This window comes from Sprattus sprattus (genome assembly GCF_963457725.1).
Source record: "Sprattus sprattus genome assembly, chromosome: 20".
In the NCBI taxonomy this organism is placed as follows: Eukaryota; Metazoa; Chordata; class Actinopteri; order Clupeiformes; family Clupeidae; genus Sprattus; species Sprattus sprattus.
This window is the reverse complement of record NC_137918.1, coordinates 20,363,375-20,391,244: the sequence shown is the minus strand read 5'-3', so window position 1 is coordinate 20,391,244 and position 27,870 is coordinate 20,363,375. Positions and strand designations below refer to the sequence as shown.

Genomic DNA, 27,870 nt, shown 5'->3' with positions numbered 1-27,870 from the left:
AAGTCTATAGTTCGCCATATATTTGGGTGGTATGAAAAGGCTAATATTTGAATTAAATTTAATATTTTGCTTGCGGATAGGTTGACAACGCTACATCGATATTAACCAACCGAATAGTTACGTTGCTAATAATTAGGCCTATGTCTCTCTTTACCAGTTGCCACTTGTGTTTGTCCTCTTGAAAATAAATCGGTAAGATTGGCACATTTGGCAGTATTCTCCTCCAATGCCTTTCTTTTTTTTCTAACCTGGCTTTTTCAGCCCATCCATCCTACCTGGCGCGTATCGTTGCGGTAGGGCCGGCGCAGCTATCGGTAGCCTTTCTGAGAAAACTTTTTGGAAAAGACGGGCTGTGGACCCAACCAACTCTATTTGGGAACTTTCTCGCATGGTACCACCCATGCAGAGGCTGCGGTGTCAGAATGTGGAACGTGTGTAGCCTACTTTAAGAGAAGATGGACTAACGTGACAAATGTAAAAAAAAAATATATTCTCGACCGGCCCAGAAGTGAAGCGGTCCACCGGGAACTATCCCGATTAGCCACCCCGGGCCTGCTGCCAGAGAAGACGGCAAAGTTCCTACATGCTTACAGAAACACGGACCATACTACAACAGGTCCAGCTGTATTGCTCCAGCTGTATTGTTCATGCGTAGGTGCTTGAAGTCACGATTATACCCGCTGAAACCTGACTTACGCAGAGATGTGACGCAGGTAGCGTGGTGAGATCCTGTCCAAGACAGGGGCTCTGCTATACACCGTGAAGATCGGGGGTCATCTGGCGACGCCATGTTGATCAATTGCTGGATGGAACAACTCACCATGCCAACAACTTTAAAAAAAACAGAGGGTGACACTCCTGTTCCTGAGGATTTGGATGAATTAATGTTCCTGGATTCAGAGAGTCCTCCTGATGATGGCAACACACCTGACACACCTGTCACATCCTGAGCCTCAAGAGAGACGCTCTCCTGAAAGAGCTCACTGTCCTCCTCAAAGGCTGGAATTGTATAAAAAAAAAAATCAAAAGAGCCATGCATTGTCACTGTCTAATGTTAAATCTTTAGTGTGTGTGTGTGTGTGTGTGTTAGTTTAGTATTTTGGCAATAATGTTAAGAATTTGTAGTATGTAACTAAGGTTTAATAATGAGATGGACATCAATGCTGTAAAGGAGGAAATGTTATGTTCACATAAATATTTATTATGGGAACTACTTAAGTTATACAATCTACTTTTCTGTTATGTGTATGATACAATGTATGTAGTACTGAGTGGCACATTGATAACGTGTGACGTTTTTTGTAATTCACATGTTTTTATTTTGACACATAATGCAACATAACAATGACATAGGCATCCATGTTTTCTACAAATACAAAATTGTTACATCGCGCACACAAAACAAAAAGAAAACAGACAATCACACAGACACAACACAGCAGCTCAGCAATACAGATACCTCACCCATGACCAGATCACAATACCTACCCCACCCATGACACATACCATGATATACAGTACATTAGGTCTATGTTTACATCAGTCCTACTTATCCCCCATCTTTAATAGATGTCAGGAAACTATCCCATATATCAGAGAACTTTGACACAGAGTCTCCCACCTTGGCAGCATTAGTTCAGAAGAGGCTGTACTCGTCATGAGCTCAATCCAGTCCTTATAACATGGCGCACTTGTAATCTTCCATTTCCTTTGGCTGCGTTAAGGGAGCCCGCGAGAGCCAGCCCCAACTGTGCCTTTGTAAGTCCAGCTGTTAGCACTGTTTTGTCGCCAAGGAAGAATAAACAAGGTGAACTTGGCAAGGGCTGCTCCAGCCACTCTTCCATAGTCCCAATCACTCAAGCCCAAAAAGGGGACACCAGTGGACAGTCCCACATGCAGAAAAGCACCCATAGAGCTCTTACATTTCCAGCACTCGTTTCTTTGTATTAAACCAAGCCTCTAAGTCTAACTTGAGTCCAGTAATATTTATTAATTGTTTCATAGTGTATAAAATTGATCTTTATATCTCTCACTGGCCAACCCATGTTATGCACAATATTCTCCCAAACCTCTTTTTCCATTTCAATGCCTAAATCCTTTTGCCATATAATCCTCAGATTTTCACTTTCACCATACAGAGCATTAGCAGCCATTTTCTGGAAAACAGAAGATGACTGCACCATCTTGGGAAGCTTCAAGAAATTCTGCAGGACACTTTCAACTTGTGCTGTAATACAACCTATAGATAATACACAACTGCTTAACTGAACATATTTCAAAAAGTCCCCTTTATCATTTAGATTATATTTTTCTTTAAACCCTTGAAATGAATACAATATTCCCTCATCTCTGATGGTGGCAATTCCCTTAGTATGCCATGTTCTCCAGAAGACTGTCTTCTTCTCTATGTTAACCGTTTTCCCATATGGATGAATAACTCTGTTTGTATTGAGACAAACTAAGCAATTTGCGGATTTTGTTCCAGGCATCCCTTGAATGCTGAAGAATAGGATTAACTAGGTGGGCATTTGCTAGTTTTTTAAATAAAGCATCTACAGTATATACCTAAATGGGGCTTGTAACGTGTCTAAAGAAAATCCAGTGAAGGCATCGTTAACTTAACTCCGGTGTTTATTTAATGGTAGCTGTGAAAGTGCAAATACACAACAAAAAGCTTTCCAAAATTAGTTTGGAAACAAATCCCTCTCTGTCTCTCTTATAATCTCAATATTTTCATCTATGAACACCTGCATTCAAGTAACCGAGGTCTTCATCTCAAATTTCAGAGCTTGGCATGTAAGCAAAAGGTAGACAGATGAGTTTCCCTCCATGACTAATGTGTTTTCCATATCCAGTGCTGACAGCTGTTTAGCAGTGGGATATTACACCTACAACAACACAAACACAAGAGATTTGCATTCGCACAAGGCTTGCATTGGACTTTAAACACTTTTACAGCACTAATGAAATTAATGAAAACCATCAAATTGGATCTGGTTGAAAGATGATGCTGAGAAGACCTCTGTGGTTATTAAAGTAACATAGACAACCACAGAACCTTTAATTGAGCAAATAGACAGAGCACTCACACAGTATTCAGCAATAATGAACATATAGGACATAATTTGAAGCAAACCAGTTTGGGTGAAGGCATGTCATAGTCGATTTCCTGTGTATTGCTTTGTTGTAGATCCCTTATTTATGCACTGCTGCCATAGGCGTAGGCTGCCACGGACCTCTCATGTGCGATGGCCTACAACTTCTCTTTCCTCCTTTCTCTGCCATCATTCTAAACTAAGTGTGGCTACTGTTCTCCACCATTATAACTTTTACTACATATTAACGAATATTAGACGATCTATTGGAAAGCCAATTCTGATGGCCACTGCGGCACACCACGATGTTTATCAAAAAGAAAACATTTTTTGTCACAGATTTTGGTCGACGATATCGTATAAGACTTGACTTCACATGAAACTTGGCGTGATTGTAGCCCCTCATGGCTGATATGTAATAGCAGGTTTCTGTTCCTACGTTGACGTGTCCCTGGATTTTGTGCATTTCAGTAGCTCAAATACTGTGGACTCAAAAGGGAATATTCATTTTAATTTAAATTAAGTTGGAAGCGCATTAACTACCTAACATCTTGTGATGTAATGGTTCAAACGAAGTATGCTCTTACCATATGGCTACTACATCTCTTGGAACTTCCATTGGGCTTACTCTACAAACTGGTCACCAACAGCCAATACAAATTTTGCAGTCAATTCATGACTCAGATGTATAAGTTCAAACTTAATGAAAACGGCTTGGACACCAATGTTCGCTGCTTGCAGCTGTATTTTAAGTTATTAATACGAGAGTGTATGGTTCTGTTATAAACGTCGATACTCTACTACTTTATGTAACTGGCACTGTTTATTTATAAATAAAATTGAATAGAATTAAATAACATTGTGATAATTTTATTGGACACTTGAGGGCACTATAGCTAGAAATCACAGAGTTCACATACAAGGTGTCACACAGGGTGTAGAGGGAGATTTCAGTATGCTTGAGTTGTATTGTTTGTGTGTTATTTATCATATTAAATTGTTAGTGCCTTTAGCCTTTTCTGTGCATGTTCATTTATTACAGTGCATGAAATGCCCTGTATTGTTATTCCTAGGCTTCTTCTTCTTCTTATTCTTGTTACCTTTTTCTGCGATTAATTCAGCCCGAACCACTTAATGTAGAAACTTCATTCAAACTTTGTCGCGTAGGTCTTGTAAACGACACTTATGCTATGTATTTTTCACTTTTCTAAACTTTATACTTTTTAAGATATTAAAGAAAAACGAATATAAATTTCTCCCATTGACTTACATTGGGCCATTATGACATCATAATAGGGTCTTTAAACTGGCTTGCACCTGTGCTTTACTCTGCCGTGCTAAGGCAAAAGACCGTAACTTCAAGTTTGGTCAAAAATGAGTTTTTGACGTATTTGTAAAATATCAGCAGTAATTAAACAAATGTACTGATATTAAATGTACTACTAACATGCCATTATCAAATTAAAGCCAGTGACATCAGAATTTTGGTTGATTTCACGATGTATAGGCTACCGACAGTTAGCATACCAAGCTAGGTAGCATTACCATTAGAATTGCATGGCAGATATGCTAAGCTATCGGGCTATTCCCCCACCCAGTGCCTGTGGCTAGTCCGAAAAAGGTGCATCTAAATCGGGTAACTTCGCTTGGCGAGCGGGGGCATGTGGAGGGGGAAAATGGGCCTCATTCTCTATCGTTCTCTCTCTCTCTCTCTCTCTCTCTCACACACACACACACACACACACACACACACACACACACACACACACACACACCCCAATGGACTGACATAGATGTTTTATGTGTTTCATGTGACAATTCAAGTTCATTGTTTTATGTGCTTAATGTGATAATTCAATGGTGTGTGTGTGTGTGTGTGTGTGTGTGTGTGTGTGTGTGTGTGTGTGTGTGTGTGTGTGATAATCATTGTATTGGTAATTGTGATAAATGAAATAGTATTACTACTGATTAATTAATAGGGTCATTATTCCATTGTTATCATACCACTGAGCTTTAACATAGAAGTTACTGCCTTCTGCCTTAGTATGCTTCACTGACACCTGTGCCAAATCCAAAGAACCTCTTCTCTCTCTGTCCCTCTCAATTTAACTGTAACTAGGAACATTAAGACACCATCCATTCTCTATTTTTTTTTCTCTCCATCTCTCTCTCTGTCAACTTTCTCTCACACTCAATCTCTCTTCTTCACTCCATTTTTATCTCCTTTTTTCAATATTTTCACTCTCTCTTTATCTCTTCATCCAGAGCCACTCTTGTTCACTCTTCTTTCCTTCTTCCACTCTTCTTTCCTTTCTTATTTTCTACTTCCATTTTTCTTTCCTTCTTCTACTCTTCTTGCCTTTCTTTTTTCCTTCATCCACTCTTCTTTCCTTCTTCCACTTTTCTTTCCTTTCTTCCCTCTTCTTTCTTTCCTTATTTCCTTCTTCCACTCTTCTTTCCTTCCTTCACTCTTCTTTCCTTTCTTCTTTCATTATTTCACTCTTCTTTCCTTCTTCCACTCTTCTTTCCTTTCTTCACTCTTCTTTCTTTTCTTCTTTCCTTCTTTCACTCTTCTCTCCTTTCTTCACTCTTCTTTCCTTTTGTCTTTCCTTCTTCCACTCTTCTTGCCTTTCTTTTTTCCTTCATCCACTCTTCTTTCCTTCTTCCACTTTTCTTTCCTTTCTTCACTCTTCTTTCCTTCTTACACTCTTCTTTCCTTTCTTCTTTCCTTCTTTCACTCTTCTTTCTTTTCTTCTTCCTTTCTTAACCTTTGCATTTCATGCACTGGTATTTCCTTCAGGAAATGCATTTTCTAGTTTACTTATGATCTGTTTTTTTTTTTAATATCTGATGGGAGGTTAATCACTGTAGTATTCAATCACCTTCAATGGAGGATTTCACTGTCTGGTGAACAACTGATAATTTAATTAAACAAAAACGTTTTTATTGTATTGGTTTGTTTACCACAACAGCAATATCATGACATGCATTGTTTTGAGGTCCAAACACATTCTACTGGAAACATCATTTAAAAGTTTGTGTCATTCTTCCTGTTGGTTTGCATTTAGAAGACAGTCTCAAGGTCTATTGGAACATTTTGTGGTCAAAATGATTTGATAGTTGACCTAGTTTACTTATCACAGGCAAAAGATTAGTCAAACAAGAAGAAGAATATGTTAAGAACTTCTCCATACAAACACAAGCAAGCAAACTTGGACATAGTTTCACATCATTCACTTCTCATGCTGTAAAAGTTCACTTTGTGGACAGGATACTATTGAGGCTGACAAAAGTGCCAAATGGTTTTACTTGAAATTGAGCTAAATGAAATTACTTTTCCAGATTTACAATCAAATGTCTTTGCTTTTCCATTTCAACTCAATCAATAAGACTCAATGCGATCATTTTGTCCTTTTGCACATGGCAGTTTCCTCATTTTGTGTAAGTACAAGAGAGGTTGTATGAATCCACACAGAGCAAATATAAATGTGTTAATGATGTCCACTACGCAAATCCAGTCATCGTCAGAAAAACTCCCACAGAGACCCATAACAGTCACAAAGATGTGGTCACAAAAAGTAATAACCAGAATGACAGTGATGGTTTTGAAAGCACTTTTCTTCATGACGTTCATTCTGTCCCTCTGTCCTTCCCCTTCTCCAGGGCTGGGACGCTTCAGAGCCCATAGAACAGACAGACTACAGAATACATCAAAGGACAGCAACATGACAAAAAGAATAGCAAACTCAAATATAAGGAAGCCAGGTGTAGAAATCCCTGCTGCCAAAGTAAATCCCACTGTTACCATCCCAACCATGGCAGTGCAGGCTCTCTTGTTTCTCGGGGTCTTGTACTTCAGGTAGACTAAAGGATGCACCACTGCCAGGTAACGCTCCATGCAGATGAGGCTTTGGAAGAGTGGACGGGCAGAAAAGATGAAGGAGTAGGAGGGCAGCACCACATAAAGAAGGCAATGGTTAGTCGTAACCAGATAAGCACTATTCCCAACCACGACAGACAAAGAAAAGAACAGCTCACACAGGGCCAGGATTAGAGCATATAATTTTGAAATGATTGCATGTTGTTTCACTATCAGCCAGATGAAATACACCTGAAGGGGAGAGCCCAGTAAGAAATACATGCTCTCTCCTACAAGGTAGAATCTCACATGATCTACTTTCGCACAGCGGTACAACTTTTCAATATCTGATTCTGGGGAGCTGATGTTGAGGAAGCACATCTTCTCTGCAGTACGGGGGCAGCACCTGTGAAAAGAAGGCAATGGATAAAAGATGAAGCCATCTGCCTTAACATTCAAGGCCCCATCATACATGAATAAAAAATCCAAACGTTTTCTAGACTGTAAGTGAAAAAGTGACCTTTTACAACATCACATTTGCTGGATTGACCAAACAGAAATATTTCATAGATTTATTAGAAGTGACTCATGCCAAACAATAGCCTACAGACAAAGCACATTTGCAATATATTTGACAAATGTAATTTAGAATTTATTAGATGCCCTTCATTGAAGCTTTCGTTGTGTACTTTCTTCAGATCTAACAACTAGCAGTGTTTTGCCATATTTACTGCTTTCTGTTCTGTGTTTAGTGAATCACCTCATGGTCATATTTGTTTTGATTAATCAAATTAAATAGCAATAACACTTTTCATGATGTACAAATGTTCTTCTATTATAGCGCCAAGCTGAACCCTATCTTACTGTCAAAATGTTTTGACAATATGTTGTGCATAATAAACCATGCAGTACGTACCCACTTCAGCTTCACTTTGTGATCACCGTGTGGAAGGTTTCCCGTGGAGTGATGCACTTGGTCATAGTCTCAGCTGTATAACTCACTGAACTGTGAGTTTATGCGACTACGAAATGGGTCATCTGTTTGGATGTCGCAATATCCATTTAAAAATCAAGGACTGAAAGTCACGTTGTCATGCACACAATGTCTGATTCCGCGGAAAGAAAATTGCGGAAAACATTGTAATTATTGGGTGCACTGAAGGAAATTGGGTTGACCACATCCCTCTGACCTAAACACCTGTCTTTGCTGAGTGCTGCTAGTTACCGCTGATCACAGTGGTTATTTTGTGGTTTATTTACGGGACAAATGATGCACATCCTGTGATGTGAATCATTGCAAGAATGAAGCTTGTTACCTGGTTGATCATTCTCTGACTGAGTCTCCACCGATCTTTGGTAACAGCAAAATGGTGGTAGTGAGGATGAAATAACAGCTGCAAACCAAATGGGCTGTGCATTGACTCACACAGACAAGACATTTGTAAAACTTCCAAAACCATTTTTTATTTTATTTGTTCTTTGTCTTTAACAACAACAGTTCCTCTGTTGCATGGAACAAAAATACTATATGTACATCACAGCAAGAGTTTGGCGTCAGTGAAATAAAAGAACACAGGTGCAGGAGGTGGAGGAATGAACAGAACGCCGTTTCTGAAACTTTCACAACGCTGTTCCATTAGGCCCACTGATGTGCTTCATTTTCCAGTGCTGCAGTGAGATCTACATGTAGGACAGGAAGTGAAAAGGAGGGATAAGGAGCAAGAACATCAACTTTGTGTTTTTTACTCACAAGGTCTGTGTGTTAACTATTTTGACTGTCACTTAAAAAAATAAAGTTTCCCAGCTAGTAGAGGGAATGCGATGTCTTTTCCATACATTTGAAAACCTGTTAGCGGTCTAGAGCTGGCACATTCCACTTCATTTGTCTGTATGTGTAGTTGTCCGTGGCATGGAGGCTAACAATGGTGCCTGTAGCTGGCAGTACCTCTAGATTTTCGTAGTGTGTCAGGCTGCTGCAGTGCCTCTCCTTGACTTCCTCGTCTCCACAGTAGAACTTGGCACACACCTGACAGAAGAACCCTGTCCTTGGCTCCAGGAACTCCATACCTGTCATCAAATACACCCTTAAGCAATTCAACAGCCTAGTGCACGTATAAATTTGCACCTCACTGGCATCACGTCATTTGTCCGGTGGCTGTCATCTGGAAGATACATTTCACAAAAGTCACAGGCTCACAGCACATGTTGTTTGTGCGGGTAAACGGTCATTGGTTTTACAACCTAGTTGTCACTGCCAGCGCTTATTCGGCATACTGGTTTGCCGCCTTTACTTGACCGTGTCATAATACAGGTGGGGCATGGTAATATCAGGCTCCAATATCTTTAAGTGGGGAATACGGCATCAAGCAATACATTCAAATTTCATTAACATTATACCTTGTTTTAAGAGCACAAAAGAGGTCATAGTCCACACTGCAAGCAAATTGGGGGCAGTGGATGACTAGATTTGTCCACCCCTACCTCTTCTCTGAGTAACCACAAGGTTGGACCCAGATGTCAGAGGCTAAAGCCTACATGTAGCAGTGGCATCTCCACCACAGACTCACCTACAGGATGAGTGGGGTCAAAAGGGGGCAAGCTGTAGTCTGTAGCAAAGGTTGGTTCTTTACAGATCTTCTTTGTCACCACCTCATCCTCAGCCTCATCCTGATCTCTCCTGCGCTTGGGACCCTCTGAAGTAAGATCATCAAATGGAATACCATCAGGTTTATGATACAAAAAATACTATTAATATGATGGATCACAGAAATGAATAGAACCTGAAATAATAATAATAATAATAATACATTTTATTTAAAGCGCCTTTCATGACACCCAAGGTCACTTCACAAACAGGTTGTTAGAATCACAGTCATCATATAGAAATAAAAAAAATAATAAAAATAAATCTCACCTATAACGTGTGATGTGGGTGTAGTAGTTATTGCCTCGTCCTGGTTCTTGGAATCTGCCTCCCCCTCCTCTTCCTCCGCTTTGCCCACCGCATCCACTGGGACAAAAGAAGCTGTCTGAATGTCCTTGTCTCCACCGACGTCCTCCAAGGAATCCCGACAATCTACCAAGAGGAGCCAACTTCAACTTGTGAACATAAGCATTGCTAACAAAAAGAAAATATTAATTAATGGGCTATTCATTTATTTACATTAATTTATAAGATCTGGTTATGTTGACATTGATTTTCCATGCAACCTTGAAATCAAAAAACCCTCAATAAGATATATCCTTATCCACATTGTCCCTTCTCCTTTCCTTTTCCCCCTTGAAGATTAAATATTTCTTAGACTTTAAAAATAAAAACTCAATAAAAACACCACACTCACTGATGGGACCGAGGGTGATGACTTCCTCCTTTTCCTTCCCGCCTCCCTGGTCAGGCATGTCAACACTACCAGTGCAGCTCCCACACTCCATGTTCTACAATTAATATAGATGTGAAAGATGCCGTAAAGATGAGGTGAAAGAAAACAGGCTTCAAAATAGGCAACAAAGACGACTATTTGCTTAATCAAAATCAAAGGGGAAAAACCTGCTGTGTATCCTCGTCTCCATTTCCGTCCGCCACGTTCCCGTCAACTCCCGCTCCACGTGTTCTGCTCTCCATCTCCATCTCCGTCTCCGCTCCGGTCACCCTGGTGTCCTCTGAGCCTGCTTCTGTGTCCTCTGGGAGGAGGCTTGAGGCGGTGGAGTGGCCGTCGGAAGGCACAGCAGTCTCCTTGGGTGGCTGGACGGGCTCCTCTGCAAAGTTCCCCACCTCATCTACCGTCACAAAGTCATCCATCCCACAGACAGGGTCATCCTCCATGTTGTCTGCCTAATTCAGAATGACAAAGACAGAGGAGATGAGTGTGAATAGAATAGGGTTTCCTTCAATCATGAGTATGTGCTCTGTCTGCTGGACCGACAATGGCTCTATGGCATTGTGGTCAGGGTTATGGTGAAGGTTTGGCATTGAAGTGAAACTGAAAGTCCTCTCTATGGCAGAGGTGGTGTAGACACACACACTCTGAAATTCACCTCTGCCTTTAACCCATCCAGGGAAGTGACACACACACACACACAGTGAAGTGAGGTTACACACTAACCCGGAGCAGTGAGCTGCCATTGGCGGTGCCCGGGGAGCAGTGATAGGGATTAGGTCCCTTGCTCAAGGGCACTTCAGCCGTGGATGTGGGCATGGGAGAGCAGTGGTCTACCACTTCCCCCGCCCACATTTTTCCTACTGGTCGGGGATCGAACCGGCCACCCTACGGTTTCCGGCCTGAAACCCTAACCAGTAGTCCACTGCTGCCCACAAAAAAATGTGGAACGCTTCACGAATTTGAGTGTCACTTCCTGGTGTCATTTGTGGTCAGGGTTAGGGTGAAGATTTTGGCATTGTGGTCCGGGTAAGGGTGAAGGTTTGTACCCTGGGCACCTTGAACTGAATGGTGGTCAACCCTCCTGTTTTCACGTACCATATCTTGAGCCTTGTTCTGCGTAACGCCTCCTTCTCGAGGTGTAGGTTTCTCAGGTGAACCAGGTGGGCGTTTGCCAGTTGGCACTGCCTCATCACCTCCCTTTGGCCCTGTGGCAGCCTTCATAGCCGACCGTGACTTACACTCTTGCAGCAGGGCTTGCAGGAGTGTGGGGGTGAACTTTGGCAGGTCAAGGGTCGTTCCAGGTGCCGTCACATTCCCCCCACATCCTTTGGCCTCTGTCTCACCATCGCCGTTGACAACCACAGGTGACTGAGATGTTGGGGCATCCTTCCCTGCGGGATGCAAAGCTGGCGGTTTCTCTGCTTCTGGTCCCATGGTGGAGCTGTCTGTCTGTTTAGTCACTGTGGCTTCACCGGAGGATGCTTCCTGGCTCCCAGTGGCACTCGGGGAGGTATTTGGCAAAGCTGCCGTGTCTGGTATATTGGTATCAGATGAGGGGGAAGTGGAAGGTAATGGATCACTGCAAAAAAAGTAAATACATAAATATATATATGACAGTGATGATATCTGCCATTATTGCAATGCACTGGATCTTATTCATAAAGAAAAATGTAACATTTGTCAACTAAAATGTGTATGCTTCAGTGATATTTGAGTAAAGTACCTTTTAGCCTCTTGATTTTTCTTGACCTGAAAAGGGTAAAATACAATACTTACCCCTATTCTTAGTACTGTGAAAGTATTTACTATGGATTATCCTAGATAAGGCAGTACTGACTTATCTGAGAGGCACACCTACCCCAGTGGCATCTGGCTTCATGTAAAAGGATAGGGGATTGTTTTGCACAATGCACGAATACTTCTGAAAACGCTTGTAGACGGTCTGGGCAATGGCAGTCGTTTCCATCTCAAAGATTATCTGGCGGGGTTTAAGAGAGATAATGATAAGAAAAAATATAAAATAGTAATCTTGGGCTACAGTGTAAACACCAGGACCAACCAAAACTCAATATTCAATAACATGCAATACATTAGAAAATGTTGTGCTGCACAGACACACGCACGCACACACACACACTGTCCCACCTTGTTGTGGTTGAGCACCAAGCTTCGATTGATGTTGCCAAACCGTTGGATGAGCTGCTGTACCTCTCTGGCTCCATTTGGTGTTTCTGGAACGTTGTTTACAACCAGCAGCCGGTTCCAAGCCGTTAACGCTCCCTAACCAAGAGGCAGTCACAAGGCTGACAGTCACTTTTCAGTTCACCAACATTCAACCCTATTTAAAGAATATTTTATCCAACACGCCTTTGATACAACAATGACGTGCAACAGGAGAAAGCTATTCGTGGACTCACACAGGGTTTGTCAGGTCCCATCAACGCATGGAATAGTGTTACCTGCACAAGATAAATTTGAGTCACAATGACAATGATGGAAAATGATCACTGTGTGGAAGGCTTAAGCAAGTGTAGCAAGGCATTCAGCACATATAAGCGTTGTTTATCACAGTCTTGCAATCAGTAGGTAGCTCACCGGCCTGCTGAGGTCCACCGACACGGACAGCTGTACCAAACTCAGCTGACAATCACTGATTGAGGCAGGCACGTTCACCATCTCCTGAGATGAGCTCCTGTCAGGTAGAACCACCACAGCCTAGAGACACACAGTCATCGGTGAGAAGGAGGAGGGCTATGTCCTACAAGTGAAGCTTTTAGGGACTTTGACCATTTGTACCTTGCCCTCTGCAGTAGCGATGATGACCTCTGTTGGAACGCCGGATGGGGTAGCCAGTTTTACAATGTCATCCTCAGTGTATCCACTTTCAGGAAGCCCAGAAATCAGGACAAAGCCCCTCTGCAGCACAACAACAACAACAAACAACAAACAAGGCTGACTTCAGTCAGTTTTTTATTTACAAGACAGGCTTTAGAAAAAGGTTCTGTTGGGTATCTGTTCTGAATGCTCTACTGGTTCAAACATTGTGGTGTCCTTTACGTTCTACAATATAGCAAGCAGCTCACCTCATCTGTCGTCAACTTCATTTTCTCTGTAGTTTCTATAAAATGAAGCAAATACAGAAAGCGAGGAGTCCTTAAAAGGCAATGGCATTTCAACATAGAGCTGCACAATGGTTGGTCAAAGCTGTTATTGTTATTTTTGTATTGTCTGTTATTCAAGTTTGTTGTATTCTTACAAGCTGGGCCTTACCTTTGTCCTTAGTGTCTGTCTGTTTGCCCTGCACTGATGCCACGACTGGTTTAGGATCTGCTGCCTCAGCCTTTGGGTCAGTCTTAGATGATTTAGACACTGGCGAAGGTGAGGGGGGCGGCTGGTCTGTCTTGGTGGAGGTGGAGGCAGGGGACCTGCCGTGGGACGTCCTGCCCTGTGAGGAAGAGGAGGACCCTCGCCTCTCAGACCCTTTGGCTTTGTCGCATCTAGGAGAGGAGGACCCTCGCCTCTCAGACCCTTTGGCTTTATCGCGTCTAGGAGAGGAGGACGGGCGCCTCTTGCTGTTTCTGGAGGATGAAGAGGACAAGGACGAGCAGGGGGAGGAAGACGAAGGGTGTCCTGCAGCACGCTTGCGGGTCGCATCATAGGGCAGCCTGGGGCGGTCATGGGAGACATGCCTTGAGGACATTCCGTCTGTGGAATTTCGTGACACAGTATAGCATCACTCTTATGCAGCTCAATCAACACAGTTATTGAACCTACATAATAAAAAATAATAATACATTTTATTTATAGGGCGCCTTTCAAGAAACCCAAGGTCGCCTTACAACAGTGAATAATACAGTTAATTTTTTTTTTTTAAATGCACAAAGCACATAGTAATCGTATCCTTTTATAGAACCTCTGTTGGCAAGCAACAATTGGAAACTGTAGCTTATTTCACAATCAGAAAGGCTATCCCCTTTTCTAAACACAGCACCTTGCATCCATGTTAAGTGTCTACCTGTGGGAATGTGGCCGGAACTATGGTGTGGGTGGCTCTGTCTGCCAGATGAATAGGGTGACCCATGCCGGCCTTGGTGCGGGGGTGGATGTTGGGGGTGGTGAGAAGGCAGGGAATGGTAGAGGGAGTGTCTGTATGGTGAGAGACGCTCAGGGGATCTCCAGCGCTGGCTCCTGGACACGGGGCCTCTGCTGGGGCCATGGTGGCCTGGGGAGCCGGAGGACCGGGAGGTGGAGTGACTACTGTGACAGTCAGACCAACCGTCCTGAGAGGGAGAGCGATCCCTGCTTTGATGCAAGAGGGAGAACAGTGAGTTGACCATCCGAATCCGAGACATCGACAGTATATCTAGTATGCGTTCACTGTTGTATAACTAACTCACCTGGGCCAATGACTGGAGCCTGGTGGTTTCCAGTCAGGGTACCTAGAAGGGAGAGAGGCGATAGGGTCACAACTGTCATCACCGAGACATAAGGCTGAGGCAGTTGCTAAACTCAGACTAGATTTTAGGCACCTGCTTAAAGTTCTTCTGTGACTGCATTGAAATGTGGAAAAATGACATTAAATATGTGATCTTACTGATTCCTGAGATCTTTGCACCCTGCTGTGTGGACCACAGTATTGATGTGGCTTTGCCAGTCCTATGAGACAGAGACAACAGGGAGGCAGTCATTTGGGACACAACAAAACAATCATTCGTCTTGACTGCATGTCCTGTTACAGAGGCTTGGAACAATTTGTGGCCCTGCATCGTGTCCTGACATAAGATAATGAACTTTTAAATCCCACCTCAAACCCCATCTTTTTATATCTGCCTTCTCCTAAAGTCCTGGTTTCTGTTTTAAAAAAAAAATGTATTTTCTGTATTGTTTTTGTATGCACTGTTTTAAATTGCTATTGTGACCCTGTGCACCTTGAGACATAATTGTATGTGAAAGTGTGCTATACAAATAAAATGCATTATTATTATTATTATTATTATAACTTAGCCTCTCACCTTAGCATCTTCACACTGCACCCCACACAGCGAGCACATGTGGGGATAAACTCTGGGCAGGAACGCCATGTAGTCCTGTACCATAGAAGGTGTTGGAACTTTCCCGGAGGGTGGGCTGCGAGAGGTTCGGCCATGCGACCTTAAACAGGGGCTAGGCCTCCTGTGGTCTTCCAGATATTTCCTTGCCTCTTTTATGTTGACTGTTGGCTCCGCCTTATGCTTGGTGGGAGAGAGAGGCAAAGGCTCACGCTTTATGCTTTCCTGCCTGGCATGGCCATATTCAATGACCTTTCCTGGGGCCTGTGTGGCTATGCTCAGGTAGCCTGATGGCTGAACAGCAGCAGCTGGGGTTGGGTTTGACTTGGGGCCGAGGTGAGGAGGCATGGAGAGCTGTGAGTATTCAGGAGGGGGAACTGGAGCATTCCTGCTGGCTTTGTGGCCCCTAATGTTCTGCAGTATAAATGGCAGGGTTTCTGGGGTGAGCTGGCCATCGGGGTAGTGGCTAAGAAGCTCCAGGTCCTCGCTAGTAAGGCCAAAGCTAGCCAGTACATTGCCCACAGAGTCAGAAACGGACTCATCCCCTGCTGGGCCTGATGAGTTCCAGGAAGTCCCTGAATTGGCGTGCACTGTTGATGAATGGATTTCAGTTAACTGTGGAGTCGGGGCCAGATTTGCTGCATGCTGGGGGGCAAAATATGAGCTCTGGGTCTTGTACTGGGCCCAGTCTTCACCCCCTGGCTTCTCTAGGTCACGTGTAGATCTAGATGGGAAGCGCATACCATGGCCCTGAGAAGCCAAGGCATCTGGTCTTAAGCAAGTATTCATCCTCTGGTACTTGGGAACCTCCTGCTCCTCAGGGATGGCAGGTGGAAAGGCTGACTGTTTGTAGCCCTGTGAGGTGGAGGGATTCTCCTGGTTGTCAGCCACCGGCATCAGGTGCCTAGGCGGGCAAAAGTCAGCGCCCTGGGGCCGATACATGGGGACAAGTGCGCTGGCCGAGGTGGCTGCTGCCCGCAGCAGTCCAAACAGGGCCACCGGGTTATTGCTGTGCTGGTTGCTGAGATTCAGGGCACTGAGCTGGTTGAGGGCGAGTTGAGCTTCAATCTGGGCCAGCTGGAGCACCGCAGCTCTGGCAGGAGCGAGGAGAAGAGGGTTGTTCAACAAGCCACTGGCCAGCTGAGGGGAGCCCAGCAGCTGAGAGTGTGCGTGTGACTGCAATGAGAGCCTAAACAGGGGCAGAGGAAAATAGAGACATGGTGTAGTGAGCAGAGAAATATGATATCCCTGTCTTTACTTTGATATCATTGAAAGGAGCAGCAATCCTATGTTATGCTGATAGTTTATTTTAAATTGAGCCAACAGGGGAGTTTACACTGCGCTCCGACTCGGACGCACGTTTGCCAGAAGTCTGAAGTTCCTAAATAGGGTTTACCGAGTTTACGCCGCATTAGACGCCCTATCCTGTTTAAAAAAAAAATCGTAGCTAGCTGGTGGCGTTATGGCTGGCGTGTATGTACACATTCTAAGCAGTCATCCACACAGGCTCAGACATTTTGAAATGCGTTTGCTTTCCATTGAATGGCAAGTTGATATTTCCCTGATGGTCATGCTTACTTATGGTCATGTCATAGTAAATCCGCCGCCGGAGACACGACAAGTTTACATTCACCTGTCAGTTATCTTGAAATGGGTAAGGCTAAAACCCCAAGTTTTCCTGGGTGAAAGACGTGAGGTCATCACCTTATGACTGCACATACTTAAGCGAGTCGTTAAGCATATACAACAGAGCTGTTCACTTAACTTTAGACTTAACTTTCAATACAACGCGGGAAAGATTGCGGATCCACTGCAGGTTAGCAAGCTATCTATCTAACTTAGCTAACAGTACATGGCCATTGTCAATGTTTTTATGGCACAGACTAACGTTATTCAACAGAACAACAGAGAAGTAACGAGTTCTGACACTTGGATATATTATTAACGCTCTTACCTTTTATACTGTGTTTTATTTCACAGTTTCTGACACATAGCCAAATTTGATCAATGTAAGTATTGGTTTCGACGCGCGATTCTCGGCTGCATCACGAAATTTCTACAGCAATAAGCGCGTGAGTGTGTGCTGCACGCATCGAACAGGCTCGACTAGTTGAGCGCGGAAAACACGATTTGAGTAAACTTCAAGTGTAAGTAGTCTAGTCTAGTAGTTTAGTTAGACCTTTATATGAAGCTGCAGCTTATTTGATCTTTTTTAGAATTTAAAATTTAGGAAAGCTATATTTGCGGTTACGTATCCTATGCATTAAGTTATGTCCTATGTCACTTCCAAAGACAAGGTAGATGTAGGCCTTTGACGTGGGTATCCTTTAATGTTATGGTTCTTGTCACTTTTTTTCCGACAGCATAAGGGAGGCCAACCTAACTCTCTCTCTCTCTCGCTCTCTCTCTCTCTCTTGGCCCTTCAATTTCTCCCTGGCTTATTACAGTGCATGAAATGCCCTGTATTGTTATTCCTAGGCTTCTTCTTCTTCTTATTCTTGTTACCTTTTTCTGCGATTAATTCAGCCCGAACCACTTAACGTAGAAACTTCATTCAAACTTTGTCGCGTAGGTCTTGTAAACGACACTTATGCTATGTATTTTTCACTTTTCTAAACTTTATACTTTTTAAAATATTAAAGAAAAACGAATATAAATTTCTCCCATTGACTTACATTGGGCCATTATGACATCATAATAGGGTCTTTAACTGCTTGCACCTGTGCTTTACTCTGCCGTGCTAAGGCAAAAGACCGTAACTTCAAGTTTGGTCAAAAATGAGTTTTTGACGTATTTGTAAAATATCAGCAGTAATTAAACAAATGTACTGATATTAAATGTACTACTAACATGCCATTATCAAATTAAAGCCAGTGACATCAGTATTTTGGTTGATTTCACGATGTATAGGCTACCGACAGTTAGCATACCAAGCTAGGTAGCATTACCATTAGAATTGCATGGCAGATATGCTAAGCTATCGGGCTATTCCCCCACCCAGTGCCTGTGGCTAGTCCGAAAAAGGTGCATCTAAATCGGGTAACTTCGCTTGGCGAGCGGGGGGATGTGGAGGGGGAAAATGGGCCTCATTCTCTATCGTTCTCTCTCTCTCTCTCTCTCTCTCTCTCTCTCACACACACACACACACACACACACACACACACACACACACACACACACACACACACACACCCCAATGGACTGACATAGATGTTTTATGTGTTTCATGTGACAATTCAAGTTCATTGTTTTATGTGCTTAATGTGATAATTCAATGGTGTGTGTGTGTGTGTGTGTGTGTGTGTGTGTGTGTGTGTGTGTGTGAGATAATCATTGTATTGGTAATTGTGATAAATTAAATAGTATTACTACTGATTAATTAATAGGGTCATTATTCCATTGTTATCATACCACTGAGCTTTAACATAGAAGTTACTGCCTTCTGCCTTAGTATGCTTCACTGACACCTGTGCCAAATCCAAAGAACCTCTTCTCTCTCTGTCCCTCTCAATTTAACTGTAACTAGGAACATTAAGACACCATCCATTCTCTATTTTTTTCTCTCCATCTCTCCATCTTTCTCTCTGTCAACTTTCTCTCACACTCAATCTCTCTTCTTCACTCCATTTTTATCTCCTTTTTTCAATATTTTCACTCTCTCTTTATCTCTTCATCCAGAGCCACTCTTGTTCACTCTTCTTTCCTTCTTCCACTCTTCTTTCCTTTCTTATTTTCTTCTTCCATTTTTCTTTCCTTCTTCCACTCTTCTTGCCTTTCTTTTTTCCTTCATCCACTCTTCTTTCCTTCTTCCACTTTTCTTTCCTTTCTTCACTCTTCTTTCCTTCTTACACTCTTCTTTCCTGCTTTCACTCTTCTTTCTTTCCTTATTTCCTTCTTCCACTCTTCTTTCCTTCCTTCACTCTTCTTTCCTTTCTTCTTTCATTATTTCACTCTTCTTTCTTTTCTTCTTTCCTTCTTCCACTCTTCTTTCCTTTCTTCACTCTTCTTTCTTTTCTTCTTTCCTTCTTTCACTCTTCTTTCCTTTCTTCTTTCCCTCTTCCACTCTTCTCTCCTTTCTTCACTCTTCTTTCCTTTTGTCTTTCCTTCTTCCACTCTTCTTGCCTTTCTTTTTTCCTTCATCCACTCTTCTTTCCTTCTTCCACTTTTCTTTCCTTTCTTCACTCTTCTTTCCTTCTTACACTCTTCTTTCCTTTCTTCTTTCCTTCTTTCACTCTTCTTTCTTTTCTTCTTCCTTTCTTAACCTTTGCATTTCATGCACTGGTATTTCCTTCAGGAAATGCATTTTCTAGTTATGATAATGTTCGCTCAAAAGTTATAGAGAGCTTTCCTTCTGTCAATCTTCTGTAAGAGTCTTTCATGAATTAGCATGGTTTAATAGATTCAATAGAGACATCGGTTTGGAGTCTCACCTGCAGGAGTAAATGTCCAAAAGGCTAATGTTACACTTTAAGTTATTTATGTTAATGTTAATTATGTCATGAGAGAGCCTTAAACGGCCAACAACATGTGTCGTATCCCTTACAATTTGTTTTGATTGTATGATATTAAAAGCATTATAACCTACCTATGAAAATGGACTTTGCATTTAGCTTACACACTAGCTTTTCTACATCATTAGACATTTATAAAAATAAATACTTAAATATTGAATAAAATGATACAACATGTATCTCATGTATGACTTTTGCATTGGCAATAGCTTTTATGTTACATCCTAATGTGTAGGCATACTTCCATTGTTGTCCTTTACCTTATCCATTACATGATGTACATTTAAAGTCTTCATTAGCTATTGTGGACCTGCCCTGAATGTAAAAGCATTAAGGCCAAAACTCCAAGATATATCTAAGACATGGCCAAATCTGCCACTGTCAGTTTTCCTCAGAGCATTTGTAACTCTGTATTGGATTATTGGCTTCTCTGTGCCCTTCCCTACCACGGGCCCATGCCTCATGAGCTGTGTTGATTTCAGTACATGCCATGGGGTTGTCTTTCATCCTCTCACAACCCCCCACTCCCTGACACCTGTTCCCTAACAATTTGGCATCGCTCCTAGCACGATTCAACGAGGTGAAAGACGTGTTTGTCCAATGTAAATTAAACCTCTTAAGCTCTCTGGCTCTCATGCTGCCATCTCACCATGGCCCCCTGTTATGCTGTGCTCATGATTATTTATTAGGGGAGAAAGACATTATTCAAAGACCTATCTATGAGAGCTCATCCTGTTGATTTATGTTACAGTATTTGTAACTATTCAACCATAAGATCAAAACATCATACAGGGTTGTTTGCATTGTATTTTATGTCAGTCGTGTGCATCTGTGGGGTAATAACATTACATTTTTGATAAAGGTCATTCTGCCGGCATTTGCAAATCATGGCAGCGTTTGGCCTCTCTTGCGGAACCTTATCATTAGATAAGACCTTTAGGGCTGTGTCTTATGTTTTCAAATAGAAAATCAGCAAAGGTGCCCTGAAATACCACTTTACAATTTACACATTTATAATAATAAACAGACGCCTCATGTGGCATTGTTGATTTTGAGATTTTGCGGAAGCTATCGTTCCATATATTGGGATATAAAGATTTTTACTCCACGCACTATGGCACTATCCCCTACATGCCACCTGTGATCCACAAAAATGGGACAGCCCTCTTTAATAGAGCAGCCAAGAGATGGCTGAAATCCTATGTTTTGTGAAATAGCCAAAAGGTAAAATATTGGGAGTTCAACAGAGAATGCATTCCTCACCCTATTATTTTACTCTGCAAGTATAAAGATACCTCAGGACCAGATTGAATCACATTCAATTTGCAGCACATTATCAATGCAAGCCAAGTGATATGCTAACGTCAACTGATATCAGTCCATGCAAGCAATGTTGGACCAACATTTCTTTCATAAATACATTCTCAATGTTCTTTGGAGCAAAATAAGCTTTTTCTACCTTTCCCAATTAGTGCACCGCACAAAGTCAACTCTATTTCTGACGTCAAGGAACTGTGTGTCACATGCATACTGCCAACAGTTTGTTATTAGTGTTTCTGAGGACGTGACAGAACATAAATCCCTCACCTCATTGTCAAGTCTCATAAATTCTCCACATTGCATTTGATGTGTGCTTGTCAGTGCTTTCCTTTAGGAAACAAAAACAAACCTAATTGATTTCCCATATGGATTATTCTGATACCCTCCTACTCACAAATCAGCTTAGTCCGCTCAGTTAGATGTCAATAAATACCTTAGGATAGGAGATTAGGATATCTGTGTGCCGTTGTGCCCTGTTTTGAGTTCTGACACAGGCCTATTGTGGCGTACCTATCTGACCCAATGATCCTCAACATACTGACATTAACAGGAATGAGGTGTATAAACACATGATGGGACTTTGTGGTTCAATGTTTTTGAGCATTGGTGTCAAGATGCTAACCATGACTTGGATAAGTGAGTTTGGAAAGGTTAGAATGTAGGATCAGGAGACTGTGAAGTGATGTAGTGAAGACAGGCTGAATATCACACCTCAGCCACACTGGGACAAACAGAGCAGCATGGGGTTGATACACTTCCACCTAGGGTTTCCAAACAAGTAGCAGCAGTACTAACACAACCAATCAGGGTTTCATCTGGTATTTCACTGGAAATGATAAGTTAGCATATTCCATGTTTTCAATTGAAAGGGGCTTAGCATCAACAAGTATCAATTTATTTCCCTGACTATAGCAGAGGATTAAGAATTTGTCTTGAATTATTGGTTATACCTCAGATAATAATGAACATGAGAAATATGATCTGGGAACCTCATCTGCCCCTCACTCTAGTTTTGCCCCTCCTAAAGCTTCATTTTAACGACCAACAGGTGTAGCCAGCTCAGTGGCGCGTGGTGGACAAGGGTGTAAATTAGAGGAATGGACTCACACCATGACTCATTCTGAAATGTTACCACTCACTGGCCAATCACCACCTCACCATAGAGCATAAAGCCATTTGTAAAAATTAGCTTCGTATGTCAAAAAGTCTAAAGGGCATTTAAATCAGAGAAGTAAATGATTCTCTCCGCTCTCTCTCACTCTCTCTCTCTCTCTTTGAACTCCCACTCATTCCATTTTCTATGCCAGTCTTAAGCTATGCCGTCTCTCGGGTGTCCATCTGTTTAGCTGAGGCTGAACATCTTTTTTAGGAGACTCTTATTTTTAGCCTATCACACGCTGAAGCAAGCATAAGGTTCACCAAAAGGATGCAATGCTACACATTCTGGATTACCTCACACACTGTGGCAGAATCAAAGCCCCAGGCAGGAGAACACTGCTCTCAGAGTTTTCCCCAGCAGAACCAAGAGTTGTCAAACAATCAATTACATATTTTAATTTGAGCTGGCTAAACCCAAGCATTAAAAACGGAATATAAAAGCAGCTAATAGCTGTTCAAGGCATGCTGGTGGGATGCCCTCGCTACAGTCGTAAATCAAAGTTCTCTTGGAAGGCGGGGGGCCATTCCTGAATCATGCAATCTAGTGTGACATCATGTGACATTAGGACGAAGGGCAATCCACCAAATAAAACTGGGCAGGGACGTGATGATGGAACACCTTATAGCTACATACACCCCTCCCCTTCTTCAGGCCCCTGGTGTTAAGCTCCTGGAATAGATTTGATTTATTTCGATGGATACAACACCATCAGGGCCTGGACCAGTGTCTGGAGTAATATGAAGGTGGTCAACCTAAAGGCCACGAAGGCTTAGTTTCACAGGCGGATGACTGAGGCAGTGTGTCAAGGTTTGATTACTGCCAACAGCCATGATTTGGCGATTCCCATCTCTTTAGGACATGACGTCCTGAGGAAGGAGACCTCGTGATAGTGTTCTGTCTGGGAAAACATATCTGTAGCAAAAGGGAAAGGTATGAGCTGAGGGTGGGCAATAGGGTGTGAGACAGGCAATATATGACACCCAAACAAGTTCCGAAAGGTTCTCAGATACTTCTTGCAAGTGAGTCATCACTAGTCTATTAGGCTACTATAAAATTTGTCATGAATTTAAAAAGCCCTAGAGAATAAAAGAGAATAAAACTGGAAAATGCCACAAGCACCTGAATGTCAAAGACACAACATTTCTGTGTTGCAAAACCTCAACTGAAACCACTCATACCATACATCAACAGTAATCCAGTAGACTGCACAACCTGATTACAAATATCTTCATCACCATTCAGATTACTTCAGTAGGGTTCACCTCAATTTATCCTCCTTTTATATGTTGACCTCAACTTTTTCTCGCAAACATATTCATATTCATCATGATGGCACCGAAGCAAAGGTCGTAGTATCTAGATGAACATGCACTCATGTGAATATACACTCCTCCCCACTTAAAATGGGTTGATTTATCTTCCTCCACTGGCATGTGTCAAAAAGATTTATCTGTTCTGTTTTATTACCCCAAGGTTGTGAAAGAACCTGACATGATATTAGATGTTTATATAAACCGCACACATTTACAAGCTACATCCTGCACTGTTTCTAGTTTTTTCTCTCCCCTGCATCACACACCATTCTTAAAAGCAGTCTATCTGAAATACACCACAGTATAACTATAAAAAAAAGACTACTTCAGATAAACAAACTCAAGGCCGCGGGTGACTGTTAGCTGAAGCATGGTATTTAAAACAGGAATTCAACAGGTGACTGTCTGTAACCTCGTACCCAGCCACTGGTATGGCCTGCATCATAAAATGATGTGTGATTTGCAACCCACTCTGCCTGACACAACCACCCTTGCACCCCCCCCCCTCCCCCTCCCAAAGACTTGACACTCAGAGAACTCTGTGACCAAGGCTAATAAATTCAGGCAAAAGAAGTCTCTAAAGGTTTTCTAACATGAAACCTTAAAAGGCAATAAGTCAAACTCTAATATTAATATTTCAATGGATTACGAATGTTGTGTTTCATAGTGTGTGAAGAATATTAACATTCATTTGTAAGAATTTATGTAGTTGTGAGTGTAAGTTTAACTGACCATGACTTATGACTCAACTGCTGTGATGATAAAGTGAATGGTGTTGGATATTTTTCATATATCATGTGTTTATCCATTTCTGATAGTTATGACAGTATTTTTTATTTTTTAAAAATAAGAATATATCATGCGTCACCCATTTCTGATAGTTATGTCAGTATTGTTAATAGTCAACGAATATGCTAAATGGCATGCATCAATTGGTAAGACACGATAACCATTTGGTTTACTATGTCATAGTTTCTTGAGAGGTGTATGTGGAAAAACCTTTGTCTTTTTTGCTCATACAAGTACTTACACCAGTGAATAACTTGAAGTTGTTAAACTCTTCTGGCAGCATGTTCACGGACTTCTCTGTCAACTACACGCCAGTTGGTTTTATTTTGTCGTATCTGTGATATCTCATTGACAATAACGTGAAAAATTGCTCTTTCATAACTCATAACATAAGGCCACAGTATCTGTAAAATCTTATAAAAGCAAACGTTTTTTTTTATTTTCTAAATTAATTATCTTAATCATTCAGTTTTTCTCACTATTGAGGATTGCCACTAACTCACTTTTGCTGTGGTTTTGTAGTGCAAACAGTGTATATACATGTTGACGTATTGACATAGCTCCACCAAACATGAAAAACAAAATATTATTAACAGTTAAATACTTATTTTCCTTTTTATAAGAAGCTGGATCCTTTGAATAGCAGTACAATAGATTAGTTTCCTATTTCTGTCTCTAGAAGTCTTTTTCAGCCAAATTCTCAATTCGGAGCCGTGTGTTTTAAACAAGCATTCCCTTGATAATTTTGTTTATTTATATTTCATGTTCCCTTCTGCATGTAAAATTGTTAAATGCAGATCAGTTACAGCATAAAACTTCATATCATATGACTTTCACTCTCTCCAGAGAGCAACACATTCATGACACATTCCAAAAGTTTTGCATTGCCTCTCAGTAACTGAACAAATTAAAAATGTTCCCTCCAATTATCTGCGATAACCTAATGTATTTATTTTACTATCAGCAGTCTCTCAGCTCACTGTTATTTGAAAAAATGAACAATCTTTTTTGGCCATATTTTCTAATCAAATTTAAGGGAGAAATATATTCGACACTTGACAATTGATGCAGCAGGATAAGCTGCCAGAAACAGACAAATTTATCTATTACATTTTAACCCCCATCACCATGCTTCTGACCCCACTCACTGGTTTCCTGTCTTGGTCACAGCTTTGCAGTAGGTGTTGCCCTCCTGGCCGAAAGCTTGGCCTCTGGATTTCTTATGTGTCTTCATGGTGCTCAATCCCAACGGAAACATAAGGAACTATCCCGGTAGTCTATACTATGACGAGGACCAAAAAATGGACCAAAAAAGAGGAAAAGTCATTTTAAAGCAACTTTTCCAAAACCACAAATGAATGAATTCATTCTTTAAGCCGCCATCATCCTCAATTGTTCTCCATGCAGTGCTGTCAGCTTCTTTTTTTTTTTTTTTACCAAGTGTTCCCTTGGATTCTGTCTCTCTCTCCATTAGTCACATACATTATCCTGTCAGTCTATCTACTCATTCAAGTAATCCTATAGTCTGACTTTTTATCCTCTGTACTCCTCCATGTAACTCCCAAGTGCCATTTCCCCCCCTACTCTCCTGACCCTGCTGCCCCTTCCCAACCCTTCAGCTGTAAGAGGCGGGGGCACAGCATAAATGATATCAGACTCTGTGGGTGTTTCCAGCCCTCTTGTCACTCCACCCCCCATAAGCATGTGGTATCAGATTTAGCAGGAGCGTCCACAACCCAATATATCATCAAGTAGACAGTGTACACGATTATCAAAGTGCCAGTCATGTCAACAGGCTTCTGGCAGACACGATCAGCTACGGATTATGGAATACGAAACACTTCTGGCAGACACTATCAGCTAGTAATTATGGTTTACGAAACACATAACTGGCCTAGTCATCAGCCATAACATTTTTATTGAGGAGACTTACCTCAAAGACATAAGTGGAAAAGACATAAATATGAGCAGACAACTTCTCAATCCAGTTCAGTCCAATGCACTCAGTGGCACGAGGACAAGGAGGCGCTGAGTGGTACTGCCGTGACATACCATGCAACGTAAGGACAACAAGAGTGCTCTAAATCACGGGCCCTGCATGCTATAGAATGCTGATGAAGAGGTACAAGCCTCGTAAGTTGGTACAGTGTCACAACCCTGACCCTGACCTCAGCCAGCGGAGAATGTGTTTCCTTTTAAAAGATATGTGGAGTAAGCCATCTGTCCAGACAGTAGTGGAGGTCTTCTATCCTATGAGTAGAGGGAGGACAGAAGGACCCAGGATCCTCTCTCCATTAACCCATTTCTGCCTAAAACGCCTGCTAAAAACGCCTGTTAAATCCTATGCTATTCTATGAGAAAGTACCTCATTTCCTGAGGGTTTTCTGAGAAAACAGTAAGAATTGTCAACGTCTACAAAAACCTTAATATCTAAGCCTCTGTAGCACTTAGAAACATGAAATAAGAAGCATTGTGAAGGTAAGAACTGCAGGTTTTATTAAAACCTGCTCCCTGAGCACACAAACAACAATAACATTTGTAAAAAAACTCTCAAACACACAAAAACAATATAAATCAATGATATAAAATACAATAAATACAATTTTCAAGTATGCAAACATTATGAGGGAGGGGAAGAGGGGGAGGGAGGGGGAAAGAGAAATGGGGAGGGAGGAGAGGAGAGGGATGGAGACATCCTGGGGTGGAGCTGGCCTCGCGGTTCACATGGAGCATGAAGCCATGGCGGGGTCAACGTTATCCTGGAGATGGAGATATCTGAAAATACATATGACAAAGCATTTAATCATTGTATTATTATGAGACCCACCCTCTCAGCTGGTGCTAAGATAATGGCCTACTAGACTGTCTATAGGGTATAGGGGTTATAGGTGTTCATATGCCAATTGTTCAGGTCTCTTTGAGGCACAGACAGGGAGTACACATTCAAGTTGGATACACAATAAAGCTACACTAACAGAATAGTATATTTCCAGTTCCATCAATGTTATTTATAGTATTTATATTTATTCATAATTGTATTACTATTCATTATGATGTATTATGCTATACAGTTCTCCACGTTATTTTTCTTATCTAAAATCTTTGGACAAAGACGTCTGCTAAATGTAAATGCTATTTATTCATTATGCCATTATTGTATCTATAACTAACATTATTGCATGTATATATTATCAACCATCATCACCATTAGTAATCGCTATAGCACCACTATCATTACTGCCCATTCCGTTTTCTAAGAGAAGAGAACTCGGAAGATCGCACAAGAAAACAAAACATAAATAATTACCTCCAGATCATTGCCGGTTGTCCAGTCCACCTGGAATCCCTCCTCCTCTCCTTCCGTGCCCACAAAATCCCACTCCTGTGCCGTATCTA

The 27,870-nt window shown here is 41.8% G+C and overlaps 1 protein-coding gene across 3 annotated transcripts; it reads right to left on the bottom strand.

The window, feature by feature from the left end:
- Positions 1-8,392: 8,392 nt before the first annotated feature.
- On the bottom strand, positions 8,393-26,079 carry LOC308381483 (uncharacterized protein). Of its 3 annotated transcripts, XM_080859063.1 has the most exons (21): positions 25,912-26,079; positions 25,623-25,756; positions 15,347-16,571; positions 14,929-14,990; positions 14,732-14,773; positions 14,350-14,636; positions 13,605-14,039; positions 13,418-13,452; positions 13,131-13,250; positions 12,930-13,049; positions 12,752-12,793; positions 12,480-12,614; positions 12,193-12,312; positions 12,058-12,083; positions 11,430-11,913; positions 10,502-10,786; positions 10,296-10,389; positions 9,869-10,030; positions 9,522-9,647; positions 8,900-9,021; positions 8,393-8,634 (listed from the first exon to the last, which is right to left on the bottom strand). In XM_080859063.1, exons 2-21 carry the CDS (start codon positions 25,730-25,732, stop codon positions 8,575-8,577), a joined length of 4,092 nt encoding a protein of 1,363 aa, XP_080715189.1. In that variant the 5' UTR covers positions 25,733-25,756; positions 25,912-26,079; the 3' UTR covers positions 8,393-8,574. The 3 variants fall into 3 exon arrangements, with proteins under 3 accessions (XP_080715189.1, XP_080715188.1, XP_080715190.1); XM_080859062.1 differs by having other exon boundaries at positions 25,623-26,079; XM_080859064.1 differs by having other exon boundaries at positions 14,350-14,633; positions 25,623-26,079.
- Positions 26,080-27,870: the final 1,791 nt, after the last annotated feature.